Raw genomic sequence first — 17115 nt, forward strand, 5'->3', positions numbered from 1 at the left:
GGCTCGGTTCAGTCGAAAGTGCTCCTGTTCTGAGATCTCTTCTCGATGCTCCATCTGGAACATGCTTGTGAATGCTGGAAGTGACTCGCGTATACAGTCGTGTTTGAGAATCTCGGTCGCTGCGAGGTCACGACTTAAGGAAGCGCACTCCGGTAGGGTCAAGCGGCTGAAAAACGCCCCGTGATTGAAAGAATGACCATGTATGCGAGCTTTGAGACGTAGGAGAACATTCTCCACCGCCGTATGGTTCTCTGGGTTGGTCCGTTTCGATTCAATCACGGCGGCCGCGAAAGGGAGAATGTTCGGCGGAACCTGTCTTGCAACGATGCTTCGAGCGATTGTATGGGTGCCGATTTTGAAAGCTTCCCAAAAGATGCGATGGCTCACAATCGCAGGACGGATATCGGCGAATGTATCTAACCAGGTGAGAATTTCAATAAGAATGTGTAAGGGGAGGTACTTGACGAGGCATGGCGATCTCATTGCGTCTGGCATTGAGTGCACGATGAAGCCGACTTGGACACCACAATGTTTTGGCTGGGATGAGTGGGTAAGTATGTCAAGGCCAGGAAGGAATTTGCGAAGCGGACTCTTATGTGGATGGCCGCCTGCGGTTACGCTAAAATATCCTCCCCCATTTAACAGTCTAACTATAGCCATGATAAGGTAGATATGACCCAGTCCAAGGTTAACGGACAGACGCAAAGAATATAGGCTCTAGGATGTACTATTCCATCCTAAAGCAGAGTAATGATCATACTGCTCATCCCAAACTGTGTTGTTCCTTGAGCCCAGACTTTTCGTACCTTTCCTTTCTTTAGATTGTCATGGGCATCTCTCAAAGCATTTACAGTGAGCACACTTCTCATCAAGTGTAGGCACGCTGTCCAGGAGTGGGATCGCGATGATCTGGGTTCTACCAATCGGAGGCGCCGCAGGGCTCGCTCCGGAACGATCATAATAAGATCATTGACCGTGAAAGAGACTGAGCAATCCAAACCAGCAGAAGCTTGACGATACCTGCTAGGTATCGGTTTAGTCTTTACGAGGTACCTAGCGTGGCAAGACAAGGGATGAGCTCCTATACAGTGCCGGGCTTATCAGGATACGAGCAAAGAACCAGGCGTCTGATACGATGAAGTTGGGCGCGCGGTGGGGAAGATGTGACGACATGCCGACGAATCGTATGGTCAAGTAAGAAGCTCCTCCGACAACGAGGGGTAAGCTACAGCACCGCTTACCCCATCGTGCTACCCAAAGCGTGATCGCTATATTGCTATTGGGTAAGAGTTCACCAACCATATCTCATCTACCGCGCCGGTCTCTATCCGGGAGACTTAAAGGTCCGACACGTAAATATGTAGAGCATCTAATTCTTACTATATAATATAGTAAAGTTATAGATCCGAGGTATTATTAAGATTATTTTCCCTAAAATGAGATAATAAAAGGACATAATATAATTTGAAACGTAATGCATTGATAATACTTTTATTTTTCTTTAAATCTTTTATAAATTATAGAATATAAAAAGCGTTAATAACGAAGAGAACTATAAAGAATTTAATACTATTTTAAGTATATTAAGTTCTTTATAATAAATTATATTCTCTTAAAAATCTGCATGCTCTTAGATAGAGAGCTGTGTAACTACACCCTAATCAAAGGATACCGAATGCCCCCCGAACTATGTTCGTGAATGAGTACTGACTCTCTGTATAATCGAAGGGGGGGCTGCTTTTCGATCCCACTAAGCTTTGATATCGCACTTCATTCACTGGCTTTCACATACATCTTCAAGCCTATCTTCGTTCGAGGATATTTAGGGTTGTGGTCCCGCATAGTATCATCGTGGCTGCTATTAAGGTGATATAGGCAGCAGCAACCACCACTCGATTGCTACCTACACGATGGAAATACAGCTTTGCCTGTTGTTCCAAGATTTTTTAAAGTCGAATTTTCAGAAGGCTTCCCAAGACCCACCAATTACGTTATTGGCAGTCCTAATGATGTACCGTTGTATCGCCTCGCACTCACATTCGCCATGCTCCAAAATCTGGCTTCTCAATGACAGAACCTCGTTCTTAAGCATTGTCACATAGGCTTCAAGATACGCCCGATCTTGCATTACCTGCTTCTCCTTGGCGACAAGATCGGCCTCGTATTGCTTCGTCTTTTCCCGGCATCGTTTTGCAGCGGCTTTATTCTTGACACGATATGGGCCCTTCTTGATTCGGCTAAGGCTTTCAGTCTTAGTCACTTTATGACTATGCGTTGTGGGCACATAGCAACGTGTAAGTTTGGAGTTCGTCTCGCTGATAGGCGCCTCCTGAAGAGTCGTCGGCTTTTTCTTGAACCGCTTATTCGTCGTTTTGCGCAATTCTTTGGTCATCCATCCGCTGTTTTCAGTTGAAATAGGCTCGGTATAGTCCTCCGAGAAGTGTTTGCGGGCCGCAGTCATGGTAGAAAGAGTCTCGACGGGAGTTGACCCTTGTGCCGACTGGCTTGGATCAATCCGATCGATCTGAGTCTCCGGCCAAAGATACGCAGACCTGGCGCGGGAGAATGGTGGCCAGTCGATAATTGAATAGCCCGAGACGACCAAAGTTCCTATACTGGATGGATAATGACCCTGTGCTTCGGGCCCCCAGTGACAAGAGCTCATTATATTGAGTAAGACATCTGAGTAAGGCAAAGGCTCCATCCCAGATCCGTGACAATCTCGGTGCGACCACTGTTGAGATTGTTCGTCGTCGCTGGAATGTAATCGACAGAGTTCCAGTGGCAAAGGCTCGATGTACGGGTCCATATTTTGCAACTCGATTGCTGAAGAAAGTCATTAATGAACATAATAAATTGGATGGAGATTCATGATAAACAGTCACTGCATCAGTCGGCTGCATGTGGTGATGTCGACCGGTAGGAACAAGACACGGTTCCTACCAGTGGATTTGGGAGAGAAAATGGGGGTTGTCGGAGCTGGGTTGTCCTGCCTCTTGCACAGAGAGGACTTGGGGGAAAGATAAGAGCTCGGCGGGTGGATGACCTATGAATAGATTGGTTTGAGCGACAAGACATCAGAGGCTCCAGTTCCAGCATAAGTACGCTAGTAAATGCCGAAGTTGCGGAGAAATATCTTGGTGAACATCCAGTCAGCATGCGGGTCACACATGTCAAGTAGCGAGAGTGACATTTGCGGTGAGGAGAACCTCCTCGCTACATGTAGCAAACGCCACCTGGGCCATTTGACATGCTTGGGGAACCCCCAGGATCCTGTAGGGCGAGGATGACTTGCAAGGTTGTCATGATTGGACCGCGGAAGAGACAGCCACCTCTACATGGCGCGGTGGCCGAAAGAAAAGAAATTCTAACGGCCAGCTCATCCAGCTCCTGCATATCGTCATAAGCAAGTAACATCTCTCAGTACCAAAAACTCGCTAATCTCTGCTACCTTGTTGAGATCTTGATTCTGAACAGGGGCACTTATTGGCCAAAATCTGTGTAAGACAGCGGGAGCACGAGCTAACGCAAGCTCGAGTTGCTCAAGTTTCTGTGGTAGTCCTCGGGCGGGGGTAGGCATAGCACGTCCAAAGGCTTTTACTGTTTAACGACCTAACATATATAATAAAGACAGGGACCACTCCATAATCCTATAGCGGCTATTACATATTCAACACGAAAACTCAAAGATTTTTCAATAAAAACAAAGATAAAAACAAATTATATTATAATAGAAGAGGATTTTATCTTGAATATCATAATAAATTCTCAAATATTAAATAGTTATGCTTTATTGATTATTATACTCTCAACCTAAATGCAATCTTTTTATTATAGTTATATAATAATATTACTACCAGTTTTTTATAATGAGAGAACCATTGAGGCCGTCTCAATTACATCTCTACAAATATACTACGAGGGCGGTCATCATCTCTCGCGTTATTGATTATCAATATATTGTCTTACCACTACACTAGGCTATACACAAGTCTTCATTGGTATAAAAGCCATTCCATTTGGAGTGCTAAGCGGAAGTTTCCTCCTCCAAAGGCTTTCGGCCATAGATAACGTATCCATTCCAGTACGCATGTATACGTGTGTCTGCCAATTCCTTTCTCACTTGAGCGCAGAGTATCAATGCCTCTTCCTTGGACCAATCCATATAACGGGTGAGAAGTGCAAGAGTCAGGCCCTCCAAGCCGCCCGAGAGCATGGAGCGATTCCAGTCACCAAGCTCCTTCAGCTTCTTGTCTTTGGGCCACCCTGTGGACGGGAATTTGAACGGAACCCTCTTCACGTCCTCAAATCCTGTCTCCTCCATCTTTCCAACCAACTGAACCGTCTCCTTGTCAACGGGACGACCAATCTTAGTGCAGGCCTCGACCAAAAGATCGCCCCATTGGTCCATGGCGGTGCCTTTCATCGTATCATCATCAGCGACCGGGGGCCAGTGGCTATCTTGAATCTCAAAGTAGCCGCCGGGCTCGAGGTGATCGTACGCCTGCTTGATGATGTTGTTCCAATCCGAAAAGCTCGCATTCATGTTTCGGCAGAGGATAAAGTCAAAGGGATTGGTCCAGGTCCACTCCTTTTCCAAGTCGTCTACCTCGAAGCTGCAGTTGGGGGGAACGAACCCGGGCTGGATAGGACTGAGGTCAACGCCGAGGACTGTGGCCTCCGGGAAAGTCTCGGCGTAGTCGAGGGCCCAGGTGCCCGTACCGGTTCCGATGTCGAGGACTCTCTTGGCCTTGGTGCCGTCGTTCTTGGGGCACAGGCAGAAGGCATTGTCGAGCGCCAGCATCCAGATGTGATTGACAATGTCAAGACGATCTTGCTCGCGCTCGTCATTCGGGAAGACGTACTTTCCATCGCTCATGCGATGGTACGTCCGTCCGTTCTCACGGCGGTAATCCAGAATGCTCGATCTCAGCGATGCGCTGGATTCGTCTGTTGAGACACCCCCGATGGAGGAGGCGTCGTCGATTCCAGAGTCATCGGCCTCAATAGGTGGCTGATCTTCATTTTGTTGCATCTTTGATAGCTCGTTGGTCTTGTGAACGTCTTAACTAGAAGTTGGGGGCTGCTGCTTTGGTTTATGGGATGAACGGATATGGGCGTGATGCTGTTCTGGAGAAGATCGCCTTACTTTACCCCTCTTTTTCGACAGAGCCCCCGACTTTGAACAGTTTCTCCGCTTTTTCGGTCACATTTCCGTTGGCTGGGAAGATAACAACTGTTCAAGTTTGCTCTGTTGGTTGGAAGTTCCAACTCCCAACTTCCAAGTTGGGATCCCAGCCCTGGCCAATTAGCGAGGGTACCGTAACCTCGGCTCGGATATAGGGCAGGATCTTCCAACCTTGCCAAGACACAGGACATAGAGTGAGTTGATCAAACTCACATGGTAAAAGCAGATTAACAGATCTACTACAAGATAATGAAAGGCGTCCCTGTTATTGCATCAAACATTCTGGCTGACCCACTGAATGTGAACTACACAATTGCACAGACCAGGTTGAAGATGTGAGCTATCTCTCCATAATGGAAAGCCAGAGGCCCACCTTCAGTGCCTGCAGAGTTCAATTCGTCTTTTCCTAACCACTATGTATCTGGTCGACAATGGATCTTGAGCGGGAGGCAACACTCTTATTGCTAATTTACAGGAATAGTGTTAGTTGGGTCTAGGTATTTCGAGGGAACATTGGTTTCAGCTCAACATTCCATGTAACCAAGAGAGGCTTCAGCAAGGCCATAAAACGACATTCAGGAAATTCATATCTTAGCGATATTGACTTCACTGGTAACACAATTAATTAGTGCTCCAGCAAAAGCCTATCTATGATGTGCAAGAATTGCGGCAATACCTTCAATCTAGTCGAGACTAGCCAATTCAACATTCAACTCAAGTCGCTACTAAACGTGAGATCCAAAGAAGCATTCGACCTCACTACCTGAGAGTGTTCCGACATGTTGTTGGCAATCTAACACTTAGGGAAAACACATGCTAAAATGACTGGCTGAGAAAAGACGTAAAATTGCGGCATGGCGCCTTGGCAAGGCACTTTTTCAGGGCAACACAGCTCAGCTGGTTCGAATCAGCCGCACACTAGCGCTCTTTCGCAGAACATGAAAGCGACGAGGGTAACCTTACATGAACAGACAATTGCGAATTCGTGATACATATGATGGAAACATAGAACCATAAAAAGACCGATCGAAGGTGGTTGCACGAGCCCGACCAATAATAGATCTTGGACCAAACATGGACCATACTTCGATCCCAAGTCGCCTGTAAGTCCATCCAGCACCCTCCTCATCAATCAGTCCTCTCATAGAGCCACTGCTGAAGAACAGATAGAGGCATATTCCGTCTCAAGGAAGCCGACACCAAAACAGGACTCTTTTCGCGACTCGGCAAAAAGTACATATTCGCAGTGGCTGAGAAATATCCTCTGAATTTAGACGACGCCTTTGTCCTCGTCTATTTCCCACTGATACCATACGGTTCAAGCGATGCCATAATCTTTATACGAAGTGAATCCGACAGGGGCTTTCGCAGATATGCTGCGGTTGTCGCAAGGGGCGATCCGCAGTTCGAGATTGAGATGCGGCATTATCCGGCTGTAGGGGCGACTGGTCAGTACTCTGGAACTCAGGGCTCGGTCTCTGAGAGGTAGTGCTAGACGTGAATGGATCCCAGTTCCTAATGATCAAGGAACACAGCCCACTTTCACTCACTTGTGGACGTAATCTCCCAACGCCAAGACAAAAAGACAATCGACACAGTCAAAATCGGTCTCAAGTTCCGGCGAAGTTGGGTCGGATCGCCAGAGTACACGGAGTGGAAAGAAGAGGCCGGAACTCCCGTAAAGTACAGGACTGAAGATGTAAGTCTTCTTGCATCTCATGAGTTTCAACTATCTCCAAAAATGAAGCAAGATTGTTGACGTCTGGAGCAATGTAGTTCAAAGTATGGGACGACACCAACGCGCAGGTCGTGATGCTGTTTCATCACTTCAACCGAGCCAAGAAAGTACGTCGGGAAACCGTTTTCGACAGTTGAATGGCCAGTGAAAGGCTAACTACTCATTCAAATCCAGCCCTCGGGGGCCAGATTCTCCATAGACTTGGTGCAGAAAAGCAGCGATTCGAACGAGTATCTCATCTACCAGGAGCACGTGCTTCCGGTTCTCGCCAAGGCCACGATGCATGCTCTCTTGGCTTGGAAATATTGGACGCATGATCTGCAGGAAGCATCACCGATCCGGAGAGACGAAGAAAAAGCTACTTGATGTCGTTGGCCGCGACTCGGAGGTCGCTGCGGGAGGTCGTTTGGAAGTAGACATTTGCTATCGACAACGTAAAGGGTAGCAACCACAATCATTCTTCTCTTGCTCCTTCTTCGACGCGAGCGATCAGCTCCTTGATCCCGCTCACCTTTTCGTAGTGAATCTCTTCCGCCGCCATCCCACGCTGCCCATCCCGTCTGCGGTCAAACAAAGTTGGCAGGATACCGGGTCCATGGAATCGATGAGAGCCGTGTTCTCTCTAGTGGCTCTCCGCGACCCAGCTGAAATCCTGCCTCTGAGCGTTCCACTCGATCGCCGCCGTCGTAGGTTCGCCATTGTCGAAGTGAAGCCCTTTGGTACCTTTGACCCTTTTGTCAGCGACTTGCGCAAGGTAGAGGAGGACAAGAAGAAAAACGATACCATTAAAAACAACCACGACCAGGGTACCTCGATTATCAGCCCCGACATCTCGCGCTTCGAGCCCACCACCCAGAAATGGCTGAAGCATATCGCAGACACCTGCCTCAGCCTCCGAATTAACCACGCCGCTGTCACCGACCACGTCCGCCTCATCATGCTCGTGTTCCCCGCGATGAACATCAGCCAAGACTCCTCTTCTGCCCCTGGTCAGCTTCTCCCCCCCCGGGGCCCACGGAGGTACCTTTTCGGCTTCCATTGTCAGAAGAAGCAGAGAGAAGCCTGTGGCCCACGCAGGATGGCTGAGAGCTGCGGCGCGGGATACGCCTTTTGACGTTTGAGAAAATGGCAAGCTTAGGGTCTTGGTGTGAGTACTATCTATGGGATAGGCGGCGCGAGCCTGTGTTTCTCTCTCTTCGCTACTGACTGACTATTCCGTGAGGTAGATGACCGGGTTTTATTCTACCGACGAGAAAGCCAAGGATCGATACAGAAGGGGAATCAGAATGGGTGACAGGGAAGGGCAAAGAGGCAGAGCGGAGAGAGCTGGAGCGGACAAGACGAAGCTGGGGAGGGGCATTGAGGGCAAAATGACGTCCGCGGACTGACAGATTGACGACAGACCCCCCGAGACCTCATCCAGACCGAATCAGATCAGCATAGACAGATCCATAAAATGGAATCACCCTGGATCTGAGAAAACTGCTCAAAGATGGAACATCTGCCGTGTCCATTTTTCTCTACAACAAGGGTCCATCAAGGTCCCCTGGCGACCGCAGCCATCAGACAGTTATGCCAGAAGATGGCATTCCAAACTTCACAGGGAAATCGTTGAAGAATAGTGTCTGATGATCATCATATCTCATGAAACTTCTACCATCATAAGTCATAAATACCCCGTCTAAATCGTACACTCCACGAACAAATACAGGAGGCCCCGCCTACGTCCTTTCCTTATGCTCCCCAAACGCCATCTCTTCATCCTCACCTCCCTTCTTCATCTTCTCCACAGCTCCTCTCCGCCTCAACATATCCTCTTCCTCCCCACCGGGCACACCGCCTCGACTGTTCCGCTTCATAATCGCCTCTTCCTCCTGCGCGATGTACTTCATCGGCCTCTTTGAGCTCGTGGCGTCCTTATCGCGGAAGACGAAAATATCGTGGTTGTCTGCGAAGAAGCGGTCCACATCCTCGAGGGAGCGGTCTGCTGTTTCGGGGTAGAAGAGGTAGACGATGGGGATGAAGGAGAAGTTGAAGACTGTCCAGATGATGTAGAATTGCCAGCCGAGGGCGGAGATGCCTGGTGGTGTGATTTCGACAACCTGTTGGGAGATTTGTTAGGATCTGGGTCATATTGTTTACATTGTAGGGGAGGGATGAGGAGGAGACGTACCATGAAGTTGACGATCCAGTTTGTTGCGGTACCGAGAGCGGCTCCCTTTGTACGCATGGACAAGCTGTTGATTTCGGTGGGGTACAACCAAGGCACACCTATATTGGATTAGCGCATGTTCACCCAAAGACTCAGAGAAGGATCTCACGTACCCTGCCAGCAAATGCCAAAGAAGACATAGTACAAGAAGAAGAAGGCGATAGAGGCCTTTGCCCATTGGGATTGGGTCTCTGGTGCCAGGCCAGCCATCTCATTATAACGAATACAGATGGTAATAACGGCGTAGCACATGAATTGGCCAAAGGCACCGTCTGTTTACAACAATTAGCTGTCCTGTGCGTATTCATCGGACCTGGATTCGACGTTTCCACAACTTACACATCATCATTTTTCGCCTTCCCCATCTCTCCACGTTGGGGATTCCAATCAAGCTGAACAAGAAGTAGCTGACAGAGTTACACGCTGCCAATAATCTCGCAAGTTTATTGTCCAAACCGACGGAATTGATGAGAACGAGGGGCAAGTAATATGATGTCACGTTTATTCCGCTGAATTGTTGCATGGCCTGTGTTCCACACCCCAGGAATATACGCCGGATGGTGGACGTTCCCGCTGACTCGCCGGTCCGGCCTCGGAGGAGGTCCGACCAGGGGACGGTGTTCTCTCTTTCGTAGTTGATCGCCCACTGGATGTCCTTTGACTGGGTCTGGATGTAGGCATCGTCGACAGGCATGTCTTCAAGGTCGGCGAGGATCTGCTCGGCTTCGGGGACGCGGCCTTGTGCCATGAGCCAGCTGGGGTTATTATCAGTCATAGGAGTCCGGTGGGGGAGGGTATTGGGGACAGAGAAGGGGACGTACCGAGGTGACTCAGGTAACCAGGGGACGGTGCCGTAGAGGATGAAGATGAAGAAGAACTGGAAGGCCAGGGGAACGCGCCATGAAATGGAGCCGGTGAGGTATGAGAAGCCAAATGTGACCCAATTACCTGCTCGTCGTTAGTGTCTGGCACCGAAGAACGAGGCCCTGGAGAAACCCAGCCAGGGAAAGGAAGACGAGGAAGACATACTCAGCGAGAACCCAAAGATGTTCATAATCATCTCAATGACAATCAGCTTGCCTCTCCAACTCGCCTTACTAGTCTCGCCCTGCCACACGGGCGCGGTACTGGTATTGATACCGTTTCCGATACCCGCCACGACGCGGCCGACAAACATTTGCGGGAGGCCGAAAGCGGCGGTCTGCAGGATGGCGCCGATGGACATGATTGTGGTACCAACGAGAATGGTGTTCTTGCGGCCGAGGCGCTCACCGATCCATATTGTGGAAATTGCGCCGAGGAAGCAGCCAATGTCGTAGATTGCGGTGACGGTGGACTGGAGCTTGTCGTTGCCGACGATGCCCATTGTTTGGAGGAAATCGTCTGTTACGATGACGCCGCCGAAGACGCCTTGGTCATAGCTAGTGAATTGTTAGATTGGAGATCCTAAGAGCGGAAGGTTGGAAGACGAGGCTCTGGGGGAGGAGTTTGAGGGTGAAAAGACTTGGTGAGTGATGGAGTGTGAGTTGAGGCGAAGAGGAAGGAAGGAAGGAGCAGACGTACCCGAAGAGTGTCATGTCTGTCGCGCAGGCGATGGTGACCCAAAAGGTGAGCCACCCGCCCTTCAAGCCAAACCAACCCATGATGAAAGGCTCAGTCTGAGAGATCGATCAAGTTGTGTGTTGCCGTCAATTGGTAAGAGTGGTTGGAGTGGATGAAAGGGAAGGTGAAAAAAAAAAAAGGTGAAGAGCAAATGGCGAGTGCGGACCGAGCGTTGAAGAATTAGTGCTGGAAACCGTGCTGTATATTCCTAATTCCGATGAATACCAGAAAGACCCTGGACTAGACTAGACCAACAAACATTTGCCTTGGACTACAATCGTTTGGGAAAGCGGCAACAGACGTAGTCTATATAGAAAGCCAAGAAAGGGAATTACATACGTTCGCTTCCTCTAACTAGCGGCATCATCGCTCCTGTGATGGGGACCCAGTCAATTAGTCCCGAACCAACATGGGGCCGGGGCACGCCAGCCAACCCCAGACAAGCTCTGCCAGCAACAAGGCGTCGCCGCTAAATCTATCGCGGCTACCTGCCCGGAGGTACTCCTAGTGTGCCCGTCGCCAGTCTGTGGGGTAATGGGTAACGGATCGAGTGGTGGTGGTGGGAAAGGCGACTGACTAGTGTGGATAACAAAACGATGTCATCGTCATGGTGCAGCGGCGTTAGTGACCTGCGTCCCAGGGATCTCGGGTATCGGTACTACCTTACGGCTGCCAAGGTAGAACATGCAGCTTCAGCAGCAGCAACGCAGGAAACCAAGGCCAAGACCCATGGTTGGTCCCAGGGAGCGATGGCCGCTCGCTGGTATCGATGCTGATTAGGCCGGGCCGACTCGAACGATGGCAATGGATGGATGGATGGCGGGGAATCAGTCAGCCCCAATGCATCAAAGACAGACTCGAGGTCAGTGGTCCATTGGCCACAGGTGGGAGCAGGGATACTGAGAGTTTCGGGGTTGAGCCCGGCCGGCTGTGTGTGAACTGTGTTTTTTGTGTGCCTGTTTCTCTTGTCTCTGCTCTCACTGGTCGGAGGGATGACATGATGGTTCGGCCAAACCGTGGCTGTCCACGACGCGAACTGAGTCAAGAGTCGCACCAAAGCATGGCAGCAGGGGAAAAGATGGAAAAGAATGGAGATGGAATCTGCACCCCGCATACTTGATCACCGCTACGTACCCACGTTCTCCTTCGCAGTAGGTACATGACCTGGGAGGTAAGGCAAGGCGAGAAGGCGCGCTGTTGACGTTGACGTTTGACGTTGGCGAAGGGGCAGCGATGACGTCGCTTGGTGAGGACTCCACCCGCGGCTCTGAAACGGGCGAGGCGTGCCGGGGCCATCGCTGTAGTCGAAGCTTAATTCTGTCGATCCGTGGCGTCTTAGGCGTCCTCCTCTCGGCGGTCAGCGCCGCGAGTACGTACCTGCCTTACGTGAAGGTACCCTAGCCAAAGAAGTACCTTATCTTTCACAACTTGGATCCTTGACAGGACAAAGTCAGGACAGTAAGGAATCAAGACTGTGGTTTGTTTCTACCTGGCTCGTCGGTTGGGTTGTGCGGGAACGCTGAACAATGAGAATGCGGAACAAACAACCTGGTCGAATTCTCCAATTTATCCGACGATAGAACGAGGCGGGCATAATCCACAAAAAAACGACGACTCACTGCATCTCCCACCCCGAATCTTGCATTGCTCAACCCCCATTGAAAAGTCCCGTCCCGGAGAGGCTCATGGGGCCCGATCGGACCGAATAGCAAAGCCCACAGCAGACGATGCAATCGTCACACTATCACGATGCGGGGACTCCACGTTGGCCGCTTTTTTTTGCCTCGTCTCCATTTCCATTTACAGATAGACACCTTCTTTCCTCTCCTCTTGTCAGTCTGATGTAATCTCTTCCCCTTTCCAAAGGCCCCCACCGTAGTGCCATTGCAACGACGTCTCATTCCATACACATACAAACTCCTAGGTGTCTAAACATCGGTGCTAACCTCCTCCACATAAAGTAGCTGTCAACTCGACTTGGTGGAAAAGGAGGCTCTGCGGAGGAGGGAACATGGCTGCTTCCGCGGCCGTTGGCTCGGAGAGTCTCCGGCCCCTCGGACGTTGAAGTCGCAACCCGTTCCCTCCCTTGCCCCTCACTCGACACGCCGCGCCAGGTACCGGCGCGCTTGCGGCTACGGCCTTCATCAATTCGATTCGGTTGAGCCGCCGAGCGTAAGGCCGAGCAATGCAGTACACTGTTGAGTGGTTTCATTCAAACCGCCTTCTCGCCAAGACAATAAGTAACGACTCCGCTGAATTCGATTCTGCACTTTGTTGTAGAGCGGAGTGATTTATCCTCGTCTTCCCAAACTCCCGGCTTTGTCTCAACAACTCCCTTTTCTTTTCTTCTTGACACCTAACCCATTACGATTACTCCTGGCCATCTTCACACTCTTCCCAACCCTATCGGTATACAGACCCCGCCATTACATCGACAAAAACTCCTCCACGCACTCCGCCGGACCGATAAACCCAACATACCCATCCGGCCTCACAACCACCATCCCGGCCCCCTTTTCGAACCCGTACCGCTTGTGCAGCACCCCGTCCACGTCCTTGTAGCCCCCTTTTCCCACCGTCTCACCGGCGTAGATCTTGATGACACCGTACTCCTTGAACCTTCCATCTGTGACAATCTTCTCCTCCGCCTTGTCCAAATTCTCCTCGTCGTCCGCCGCACCGCCCGCAAACAGGAAAATCGTGTGGTCCCGCGCGCTCGTCATCCCAAGCAACCACTTGCCCTTTTCGCCCCTCTCGTCCGTGATTTGCCCGTCCGGCGCCCGCCAGCCGCCCCTGACAGGCCCTTCGAAGCCGACTGCCGTGCCGACAATGGAGCTGTTGCGGTACTTGATGGCCATTTGCGAGATAAAGGTGTACAGCGACAGGCGTCGCGCCTTATTGCTCCAAATCCGGGGTACGATCCACGGCATCAAACAATTCCGCACCGTCGTGAAGATTGTGTTTTGCGACGACACCATGGTGAACATGCGATCCGTGCCCGTGAGGAGATGTTGCCCGACAGGGTGTCGCTCCTCGTTGTATGTGTCCAGGAACGCCTCCTCCTTCTCGCCGCGGATCACCGCCGCGAGTTTCCAGCCTAGGTTGATGGCGTCCTGGATGCCGGTGTTCATACCCTGGCCGCCCGCAGGAGAATGGATATGCGCCGCATCGCCGGCCATGAATAGCCGTCCGTCGCGATAGTTATTGACACCACGGCAGTTCCAGCGGAAGCTCGTCAGCCACAGCGTCTCCTCAATCTCCAACTTCTTCCCCATCATCTCTTCTACGAACTCTTCAATCTCCTCCTTGTCCGGGTCGCCCTCACGCCTGCTCCTCGATGACCTTTCGCCCACGAAGCGGACCACGCCGTCCTTGAGAGGAAACACGACCATTACCCTGCTACCGAGAAATAGGGAGACACGCTCTGTGTCGTAGTCGCCTTTCACTTTGGCGTCGCAGAGCATGAACTGCTGGGGATATTGCGCACCCTCAAACGTCACGTCGGCGCTGTGCCGCACGACGCTATGTGCGCCGTCGCAGCCGACAATGTACTTTGCCCGTACAACCTCCTTCGAAGTGCCTTTTGTTAAAGAGGTGCTCGCGCGGACGCCGTCTTGCTTGATATCGTCCGCCGACACGCCCCGCTCCACATTGCCGCCATACACCTCCAGCTGCCGCAGCATGGCAGCCTCGGTGTCGACCTGGGAGATCCACAGCGGCAGGCCGAAGCGGGTATCGTCGAAGCCCAGGTCGTCAAAGGTGCCGGTGACGAGATGGCGCTTATTGCAGTAGATGTTGACGCCGGGTCCTGCGGTGCCCTCAGCGAGCATGGACTCTGCGATGTGGGGGTGACGGTGGAGGAGCTCCTGTGAGCGCGGCTGCACAGCCAGGGCGCGGGACTTGTCTGACGGGATGGGGGCCTTGTCGATGATGCGGAAGGGGATGCTCTGCACCGAGAGCTCGAGTGCGAGAGTAAGGCCCGTGGGGCCGGCACCGATGATGAGGACGTCTGTTTCGCTCATTTTTGGTAGTGATGATCTCTTGGTTGACGATGTCAATGGTCTTTTCTCTGATGGTGAATGCATTGGTGTGTTGGTGCTTCTGAGTGGGTAATGGCAGCAGATGCCGACCGCGACCACGCAAGGCGGGATGCTCCTTTAAATAACATCCTTTGTCCGCGTACTTTTGTTTGGATCATACTTTATCTAGGGAACTCGACATGCTTCGAAGAGGACCAGAGTTTCCATGCCCAACATCAGCTGAACGAACACGTCGGCACCTCGCCTTCACAAGCTCCGTGCTTCATCATAACCGCGTACGTCACGTTTCTTGCCAGCTTGTCGAGGGAGATATCCGCGGGCGGGAGGTAAGACGGGGAAACACACAATTTGAACGAGGTGCAGGGTTGTTCACACAACGCATGTCAAGGACAGATACGGGAACCGGGGCCGGATTGAGGCCGGTCGCACGCGGGGCAACTGGGTCATGACATCCTTCTGGCTGGCGATGGCGTTACTTTGAGCAGCAAAGTGTATTATGCCTGGACTTGGTTGTCCTTCCTGAGCCTACTTGGGACGATGAATGCGTAGGCTGGTGTGGTTGGAATTAGCTTGTAGTCGGCGGGCGGGAGTTGCAGCTGGGATCTATGGCTGAGGAGAGTCACGTGAGGGTCGGAGGTCGGTCGTTTTGACTCCCGATGCTCCGATATTGTGGGTCGCCAGGTCTTGGAAAGTGGGCCCGACTGAAGGCAACGATGATCATCTAGAGGCTGCGGCGAAGATCCAACGGAGAGCTTTCCTCGTCGATCTCGGGTAATGCAGGAATTGATTATAAGTCCAGTCATGGAAACTCCTCACTCGAATCTTTGTAAAGCAACCAAGATCAGTATTCATGCCTTTGAGGGTTTACTTGGGGTGTTTCAAGACGCATTTCCTCAGACATTGTTATGTGGCCCTTGTTTATTGGGGAAAATGCATCTGATGTGTCTCTTGGCAAAAGTCAAACAAGATAGACTTTGAATTCTCGAGATAAGGGCCATTCAGAATCCTTAACTGAGAGTCTGTCACTTACCTCACAGGACGAACAGTTCGGAAGAAAACGATCTCGGCTCCGACATTGATTTAGATGTCCAGATCAAAGATCTCACTCTGACGCCTTGGAAAGTCTCATTTCAACGGCTCAATGCACACTCAAAGCTGTTGCTGGTTGGCTGTTGGCATGAACCTTGTCGGCTTCCTAGTTCGGTACCTTGGAAGACATCTCCTTGGTCAACGGCAGTCTTCCCTTCCTAAACCCACTTCAGCTTCTTTTACATTCTGGAAACTACAGAAAATAAGGTAGTGTAGCTCGGGCATATCTCGCCCGTATCACACGATATGGGGAGGGTCTTGAAGAACGCTTGACACCCAATGCTCTCAACGTCCCGTTGAATCGGGGTAAACACACTGAAAGCATTTGGTCTTGACTCTTCCTCTACCTTCACAAACTGAAGACAACAGAAGAATCAACTGAAAATTCTTCAAACTTGGGGCCTCCTCCACGTATACCATTAATCCCAGTTTCCGAGTGTCGTTGATTAGCCGACACTTCCTCCTTTGTTTCTGCTCGCATGCCATATTAGGAAGCACCGGTGTTCGCGAATTATTTTAAATTTCCCCTGGTACCAAACTGTTAGTGGAAGGAAGGATAAGTTACCTTAATAGAATGGGAGGCTCACCGAGGGGACTTACCTTTCTAAGGGGCCTCTTGTTGCTAACGTCTACTGTGTGTTGCTGCCTAATTTGGAGCTGTAAGCCTCCGCTGCGAGCCTGTGACCGCTCTTTCCTCTCTTACACCTTTACATGAACAAGAAATACCCGATTCTCGTCTCATCTTACCTGTTACTTAATCCTTCTACCTCCTGTTCATCGCATGGGATAATTGTCTTTACATCTTCCCAACCAAGCGAAGTCTACTTCTTATGTCCTCTCATCCGACATCAACCCTTCAGAGTTCTCAGTCTCAACGTCTAACATTCCAGCTCAGTATCGTCTCATCCGTCTATCTTACTGGGCCAATCCAAGATTGCGCATTGCGTCTAATACCACATCGTCCTTTTTGATGAGATGTAAGTATCCGAATTCACCTCGCTCCCTCCTTTCATCGCATCAATATTTCTATGAACATTTCGGGTGAAGCCTTTGGGCGTCCAACTGACATACCAAAGTCTAGAATCCATCCTGACATCGACGATGCCCCCTCCCGGCGCTAAGTCTGGCACAGGTCTTGGACAAGTTCTTCTCTTGCAAACGCAACTTATCCTGGGAGATTGCAGAGGTCGCATAGTAGCACAAGGGTGCTTTACTCCCTATCATAGGTGCTCATTTCCTGGCATAG

At 50.8% G+C, this 17115-nt stretch overlaps 3 protein-coding genes across 3 annotated transcripts; all 3 read right to left on the reverse strand.

The window, feature by feature from the left end:
• Window positions 1-4027: 4027 nt before the first annotated feature.
• N0V96_005537 (uncharacterized protein) lies at window positions 4028-5035 on the reverse strand (the record flags this gene model as incomplete). Its single annotated transcript, XM_053195648.2, has 1 exon — window positions 4028-5035. One exon carries the CDS (start codon window positions 5033-5035, stop codon window positions 4028-4030), a length of 1008 nt encoding a protein of 335 aa, XP_053046987.2.
• A 3612-nt stretch (window positions 5036-8647) lies between these two features.
• Window positions 8648-10781, reverse strand: N0V96_005538 (uncharacterized protein; the record flags this gene model as incomplete). Its single annotated transcript, XM_053195646.2, has 7 exons — window positions 8648-9028; window positions 9100-9197; window positions 9252-9410; window positions 9478-9893; window positions 9960-10086; window positions 10168-10559; window positions 10702-10781. 7 exons carry the CDS (start codon window positions 10779-10781, stop codon window positions 8648-8650), a joined length of 1653 nt encoding a protein of 550 aa, XP_053046985.1.
• A 2385-nt stretch (window positions 10782-13166) lies between these two features.
• On the reverse strand, window positions 13167-14762 carry N0V96_005539 (uncharacterized protein; the record flags this gene model as incomplete). Its single annotated transcript, XM_053195645.2, has 1 exon — window positions 13167-14762. The coding sequence occupies one exon, from the start codon at window positions 14760-14762 to the stop codon at window positions 13167-13169; it is 1596 nt and encodes a 531-aa protein (XP_053046984.2).
• Window positions 14763-17115: the final 2353 nt, after the last annotated feature.

The sequence above is a fragment of the Colletotrichum fioriniae genome, assembly GCF_027942845.1.
Source record: "Colletotrichum fioriniae strain IMI 355084 chromosome Unknown scaffold_6, whole genome shotgun sequence".
Taxonomy (NCBI): domain Eukaryota; kingdom Fungi; phylum Ascomycota; class Sordariomycetes; order Glomerellales; family Glomerellaceae; genus Colletotrichum; species Colletotrichum fioriniae.